The sequence below is a fragment of the Gastrolobium bilobum genome, unplaced genomic scaffold (genome assembly GCF_033153095.1).
Source record: "Gastrolobium bilobum isolate Gb01-03AN ecotype WA unplaced genomic scaffold, APGP_CSIRO_Gbil_v1 utg19495, whole genome shotgun sequence".
Taxonomy (NCBI): domain Eukaryota; kingdom Viridiplantae; phylum Streptophyta; class Magnoliopsida; order Fabales; family Fabaceae; genus Gastrolobium; species Gastrolobium bilobum.
The window spans coordinates 100,357-108,334 of record NW_026898451.1 but is presented as its reverse complement, the minus strand read 5'-3'; the positions used below and the strand labels follow the sequence as shown (position 1 = coordinate 108,334).

General features: G+C 30.0%; 1 protein-coding gene across 1 annotated transcript; it reads left to right on the top strand.

Moving 5' to 3' along the window:
* The first annotated feature begins 2,613 nt into the window (after positions 1-2,613).
* LOC133316429 (MYB-like transcription factor ETC3) lies at positions 2,614-4,528 on the top strand. Its single transcript, XM_061518175.1, has 3 exons — positions 2,614-2,779; positions 3,020-3,107; positions 4,243-4,528. The coding sequence occupies exons 1-3, from the start codon at positions 2,719-2,721 to the stop codon at positions 4,364-4,366; spliced, it is 273 nt and encodes a 90-aa protein (XP_061374159.1). The 5' UTR covers positions 2,614-2,718; the 3' UTR covers positions 4,367-4,528.
* Positions 4,529-7,978: the final 3,450 nt, after the last annotated feature.

The window sequence follows — 7,978 nt, the reverse complement described above, 5'->3', positions numbered from 1 at the left end:
TTGTGTACCAAATCAACTGAGAGTTGCCTTTATTAGGTTATTATGAGATGTGTATGAGATTCAGAATCCAGTATCAATATATGAGACTTTTGTGATATAGGAGTATTTTCGGCTTAAATGCTTGCAATCCATGAGAATTTGGGTTTGAGTGTTCAATGAGCATATAACGGGTTGTTAGGTGTAAGTCTGAATGATTGTTGAAAATTGGAGGGAAAAACACATGGATAAAAGATTAATATGGAACTGATACTGCATTCGCTTAATTTTGTCAGTGAAGTGTTTTTTGTATGAAGACGACTCAATGAGTAGCGAAATATTATTGATACACCCATCGTATCATTGATTCAGTGCGATGAGACAATTTTTTTATATGTATCTACGAAAAAGAGAAAAAAAAACGGTTAATAAATTTTTTTAATGAAAATCATAAGTACTTCGAGTGTATAAAAAATGCTTGCCAACGGGTCCAATTCCAACAGTGGCGCATAATCAGTAAAGTCCGTACGATGAGCGTGCGGTTTGGACTGCATTAACTTATGGGATGCACATTAATGAGATATTTCTTTAGGGGGTGTTTGGTACAGGAAAAATTTTTATTTGTCCGGGAATCTCGATTTTCAAAAATATAATTTTTGCATTCAGTTTACGATAATATCTGAAAATTTAAAATTTAAAAAAATTCAGTTTCCCGGGAATCCCTCAAAATCGCGTACCAATTATAGTTTTTGCCTCTAAATAGTCAAAAAAGCCCATTTCCACATGGAAGCTTCGGTTATGTTCAAAGTTAGCTCCGTTATGTTCCACTCTGGAAATAATTAGTCAAATTCAGAATCTATCGATCAGCATTAGTAGCCACGGTATTAAAGTTTTCGTCAATTTTTAACTACTCTTGTCTCATTTGGTAACATTTGCCAAGTTACATACACGGTAATAAGGCTCAGTCTATGTTATAAAAAAATAACTTTATAAATTTTTGTTCATCTTTAATATAAAAAGTATATATCTTATAAAAAAAATTCTCTTGTTTATTACAAAATTGATTTTTTAAATTTTTTACCACCTATGATAGTTTTTGAATTATAAGCATGTCTCACATAATGTATACAATATACTTTTCATTAACAAACTCTTCCATGAACTTAAGAAGGGACTATTAACAAGGGAAGGAAGTTTATTTTCTAGAATGCCTACTCTAATGCGCACTATTTATATAAAGGATTATGTTTATCTTATTTTACATGAGATAAATAACTCTCTTATATACATAAAATGAGTTAAGTCTTATCATTTTTTTTCTCTCATCTTATCTGTGAGTCTCACTTATACTTTTATTTTTACAACATATTTTTTTACAACATAAAAAAAAATATCCCTGTATAAAATTCCATATTAAAACAGTTTCTAGAACTCTTTCATGAGATAAGCCAACCATTGGACCTAATTTCTTGCATTCATTTATATACATCGGGAAAGTAGCGCAACTCAGTTATAGTGACATCTATTGTCCAATTCCCCAAATTTATTAATTAAATTCGTTATGAAAGAAAGTACAGTTATTAATATTCTAATAACTTGATTCACTAATTTATTGAAGATAAAAAAAAAAAAGCTACTAGTCAAACTCATAATTTTATAAAGTGAGATCAATTGTTTTGTATCTGCCGTTCTGCCACGTGATGTATCCACCAAGCAGTCATCAGCATCTTTTTCAGCGGACTTTGTCGTTTCTATCCGTCGCAGAACAACAAATTATCCAATCTCCTCTTAGAGGATCTGAGAGGGTAAAATTAAACAATTTTTACCTTTACAATCATCTTTACATTTATTTAGATCCACTTTTAAGGACAAATGTTTACAGCATAGACGTAAAATAAATATACAAATCTCATAGATTAACAGGTGTATTTCATTCACACTATTTTATTCTAAAAAACTCACCCGAAATTTTGTTCTGCCGCGTGATATGGAGCCGCTCACTTTCCTTTCTTTAAACGTAATCTTGAAAAGTACCGGACTATCTGCGTATGCTGGAAATCATTGAATATTAAACAAAGTCAGGAAGACGTTGGGTGTTCTTTATATATGTCCACTAGAAGGTATATAGAACACGCTGGGTGTTCTTTACGTCCTCTAGAAGGTGTATATGTTTACGTCCTCTAGAAGGTGTATATGATAACTTTTTCTCCTACACACTCTTTCATAAATGTGTCACTATTTTCTTTTTTTTTTCTTTTTATTTTTTAAATGGTGGAGCCTACAAATTTATCTCTATACATGAGATAACTTATCTCATTTAACATGAAATTAATAAAACCTATATAATTATAAGAGATATCTGGATATAAGCTTATCTCAATTGGCTATACAAATGTTATTTTCATATATATATGGGAAAAATATTTCTCATGTTCTATAAGATAATTTTATATCTTACACTCACATAAAAGTGTGTAAGACCCATGAGAAAAATAAAGAGAATAAGAAAACATAATCTCACGTATTTTAATGTGTATATAAGAGATAAAATTATCTTTTATAATATGAAAAACACTAAATTATATATATATATGGTAGTTGTAGGTATTTATATTACATTAGTTTGATTAACCCACGGCCAAAGCTATGCATAAAAGTTTTCTAATGTTTCGGCAGTTCCAAAACAAATTATATATCTTCGTGTGAGCAGTCTCTGCCCCTCTGTTTTTTTAACCCAGACAAATGGATAAGCACCCTCCACATAAGGCAAAGATCTCCACAATCACAAGTACAACCTCTGAAGGTTTTCAATCTCATCCCATGACACCATTTTCATCACTTTATGTCATTGCCTTTTGTAATTTGAATTGTTGTTCAGTTGTTTATACCTTTTCGATATCAATCTAAACTGTTGCTTCTTATATGTACTAATTAAGAGGTTGATCGGTGATATGCATATATAAGTTGGGCGCGATATTGTGAATCAAATAGCTGAACGCTTCTCGTGTATATATATTTGTTTAATGATTGTTAACGGGTGCAGAAGTGACCAGTACTGTGTGGCAATTCATAGACATGAGCGAGCAGGAGGAGGATCTCATTCGCAGGATGTACGGGCTAGTCGGGGATAGGTAAGCATACACTGTGCACGATTAGAACCCTTTGCATTTTGCTTCTTTATCAACCAAAAACCCCCATTGCACGTGCTATTTAACAGGGAATATATTCAGTTTTCTGCATATCTGTGCACTTGCGCACCATTTTTCTGGTAATATTAGTTTCTCACGATTGACGGAAAACTCGTGACTTATAAGTTTCGTGGTATTGTACATTCTTTGAATGATTTCATTATGATGAAAATAAGATTGCTTCATTTGCCTCCCCAAATATTTTTCAGATTTTTTTATTCTTTTCCATTGATTTTGGTGGGGGGTCGGGTGAGGCACAATTCAATTCCTCTAGAATAAGTGTCGGTGTTGCAACAAGTTTTAGCGATATAAACCAGCTGGTCTGAACTGAACTATTTGGTAGGAAATTCCTTTTACCTAATTATTAGAAGGGTCTAAGAGCCAAAGGAGGATAAAATGTAAAAAGGTGCCTCGTCAGCCTAACAAAATTCTTTCATTTGAAAATAGATTAGTACCATTTTACTAATTTTTTATTTAAGTGTAAAGTTTTTCATATTGTACGTGTTAGATAAATATAAAACTGTGTGGGATCTAATTTTTTTTTGTCGTTATATAGCTCCACGTTGACTTTACACATTTTTATTTATGTGTAAAAAATAATTTTATTACGAGAAACTGTAAAGCTTTTTTATTTGTTAATTTCAAGATAAAATTGAACCAAGTTGAGTTGACTTTGCTCCTTATTCTTAGTTGGGCAATCATGGCTTCAATAGCGCAGCTACCTGTTTGCTGCGGCTTTATCAATTAAGGAGTCCATCTAGCTATCTGCTCTGGTCTGAGCTTTTTGTGAGCGGCAGCAAGAAACAATTTTGAATTTTGTCCGTACAAAGTTTTGATTGATATTTTATCTTTCATTGACGTTTACATATAATATATATCCATCTACTATTTAATTTCTGCAACTTTTTGAAAATAAAATATGTTCTTTTTTCAACTGTGAGTTGGGCGGTTTGTTAGTTTCAGTCTTGAGCAGCCTTCACCTATACATGCATGTGTTGGTGCAAAATCAACGAAGTAGTAGATAGATATGGAACTTTTTCTTGTACAATTAATTTATATAAAATTAACACTGGAACAGGTGGGATTTGATAGCTGGTCGCATTCCAGGTCGTAAAGCAGAAGAAATAGAGAGATTCTGGATTATGAGACACGGCGATGGTTTTTCTCATGGAAGAAAGGAACGTAATGCCAAAGACTCGTGATTTTCTCGGTTCAATTATCTTTCCTGGGCATTATTTTGGTACATAAAATCTGTTTTGGTTTTTTCATAACTATCTTCCTTTGTATTCCCTCTTGTGGAACACTTTCATTAATTCGGCACAAATGTCTCATTAAAGCTATGGAAAGAGTTTGCATTTTAGTTCATACCAAAAAAAGAAAAAGAAAAGCATTCATTCAAGTGATAAGAAGCATTTTTTTCTCAATAAGACGTTTTGATTTTGAGTTACGGGAATGGAGAAAATATTCCAAAATACTTGAATCGGATTAATTAAATAATAAATAAATTGATGGATATATATATAAAAAAAGGGTTTAAGATATATCATGCTATATGAAATAAATTTTATCTTTTACACACATATAGAAATATATATGTAGGGCTCATGTTTTTTTTTTTTTTGTTGCTCTTTTCTCTTCACATAAGCGTTTAATATATATCATGTTATATTGTTATATAAACGTTTATTATTTTACAAGAGAGAATTTTGTGTAAGTGAAACAATCGAATTTCGATGCATATTTGTTGATTTTTTACATTCTCTCTCTCCACAATACTCTCCTCCTAATTTTATAGAGAAAACAAAATCTAAAAGGCTGGTAAATATATACAAAATTCAAATATTTTATTTAAAATGACATAAAATTGTGTTCTTTAAGATAATAAATATTTTATCCAATAATTATATAACAAGTATATTTCTGTTGTTACTGCAGAAGAAAATTTTTGTAGCACACATAAAAAGTTAGGATACGCATGCAGATCCTGACTTTTATTTTAAATCTCAGGATCTGCACATAAATATAATGGGAAATTATACTCTTATGCTACATAAGACTTCTATCTCATTTTACTCTTACATAAAAAGACGTGCTTCTCTTTTCTTCCTTTTTTCTTTTTTTAAAAATTGATGAACCCCACTTAATTTATCTCACAACATAAAATAGCTTCTCTTATACAACATGAGAGAACTAAAACCCAAATATAATTATTGACGAACGAACCCTAATTATATATATAAAATAAACAAAAACTGTCCGGGACCATGCTCCCCTCCCCTCAGCGCTCTCCAGACAGACCAGACTCCATAACTTTTTCAATTGATACCCATTAGCCGGCAACAGAATAACATAATGTAGAAATGGTGCTCCATATTTACGAAGGCCACCTATCGTCGTGGTAGGATTTACATTCTATCTTTACATGTTTACATAAGTACTTGTAACTAAAAATGAATATATATGTGTATGCGTGTGCGTATATACCTTAAACTTTCTATATTTTGCAATTACTTAGCATCTCCGAACTCTAGCTAGGGGGTGTTTGATTCAAGAGTTTTCAAACTTTTCTCATCTAAGTGCATGTAGTAATCTCCATTCTCCTCATTTGGTTGAAGGATTCTATTATTTTTAGCTATCAAACACACTTTGCTATCTAAGTATAAAAGCGTGTTCAAAATGGACAAATTCACTGTTGAAGAATGCTTCTTCCAAAGTGGTATTTCTGTCAAAATTGGAGAAATAAAAAAAGTGGGTAAAAACAATGACATTAATACCCCTGTGATATATGTGCTAAGGGATTTGTATTTGTCATTTAACATGATAAACAAATTTTTCTACACACAACATTTTGTGGGGCCCACACTTTTTGAAGAAAAAAAGAAAAAAAAGAAATTACGATACGCAAAACGAATCTCTATTACATTACACAATCACTTTTCTTACAACATAACTCTTATAAAATCCATATTCTAATGGTTTAAAATTTTATAAAAAAGGTTACTTCCGTAAATTTCATCTATTTTACCATCAAATTTTTATTTTCAACCAAACATACACTCAGCATATTTAACCCAATTTCTCCACTAATATTTTACGGTACCAAACTACTTTTTTTAAACTTTCATACCAAACTTACTTTTCAACGTTTTTCTTTGAATTTATATTTCTCTAGTAAAAAGAAATATCTCCTGAACCAAAACCCCTGTAACAAACTCTAGCTTCAATAACAAATGATTCTCAAGCATTTATAACTCGCCGTAATTTACTTTGACTAACCCCAATTCCTCGAAACTCTTCATTATATAACGACTGTCGTGGTTTTTGTTGATTAAATAAATATCTCACATGCATTGATAATCACAATTCAAAAATTAAAAAATAAATGAATGTATAAATAAGTATTTAAGAAAGACCAGAAGTCTTCGTGTATTTTTTAAAAGGACATTTACATGAATCTTAAAAGCATGATTAAAAAATATAAAATGACATTTACTACTCTTCATTAATTTCTCAATTACATAAAGAAAAAAATATTGAATATTTAAATTTTGATACGTTATATTCTTTAACTTTTATTTAATAATTTTTAATTTTAGTTTTTTTTTTGTAGATAATTTTAATTTTTTATCGTGTCCCTAAATATATACATTAACAAAAACCCTTTCCCATTAAATTAGCTGGATAGAAAAGTTTAAAGCGCTAATACTTATTACAGGCAAATTCTACGCTGCAAACCTCGCAAAAATCCACCAATCGCTATTCAGTATTCCATCTCTCCCCCTCTCAGTTCTCTCATTCACAGAAATCAATGGCCACACTACCCTGCGAGGATGTGTACATTTTCGAACTATATTTCAAGTTTTAAATCCAAATTATCTTTGTCACCCAAAAAAATAAAATGAGGAAAATGTTAATTTAGGTTATCCCATTAAAAATATTTTTAACATGAGTCGTAATTTATTTATTTATTTTAATTTAGATACATCTATAATTAGACATATATTTTTTACAAATTTAAATTTTATATTTTCTTACAAAACTTTGTTAATATTTTTTTATATATTATTACTTAATTACTACATCATCATGTTTGATGACCAGTTTAATTAATTAATCCAATTAAATTATGACTTAAAAAAATTTGAAAGTCCAATATCAATTTTATTTTTTAAAAAGGAACCTAAAATAACAATATTTTTTGAAGAAAATAAATCTAAATTTCTCTCTCATTTCGTATATAGCTGAATTCTTTCTTTATGGTGAGAATAGATTTTCTTGTGTGGATTATTCATGTAATATAAACGTTTTAATAGCAGCTTACCACAAAAAAGAAGAAGAAGGAAAACTTAACAAAAAAAAACTGTAAATTTTCTCATAATTATTTATACACTTTTTTGAAATTTTTAATTATTTAAACCACTATTTAAAATTTCTTTATCGCTTATCCCCTAACTTGATTTTTCATCCAAAACTAAAGTTAACGGAGTTTATTTTTTAAAAAAATATCAAAACTACCCTCACATCAAGGGTTCCTTTACGTTATTTTTTTCAGTTTTATTTTAAGGGTAGTTAAGGCATTTTTCAAAGAAATTAACTCCATTAACTTTATTTTTGGAAGGAAAATTAAGTTAGAGGGTAAGTGATAAAAAAAATTTAAATAACGGTATAAATGATTCAAAATTTTGGGAGGGAGTAAGTGATTCAAGAGGGAATTTTTGAAGTTTTCCCAAAAAAAAAACATTTTAATGGAGTTAACCACAAAATTTATATATGAGACCCTCTATTATATCTCTTTTCACGTCATCCAATGTGTC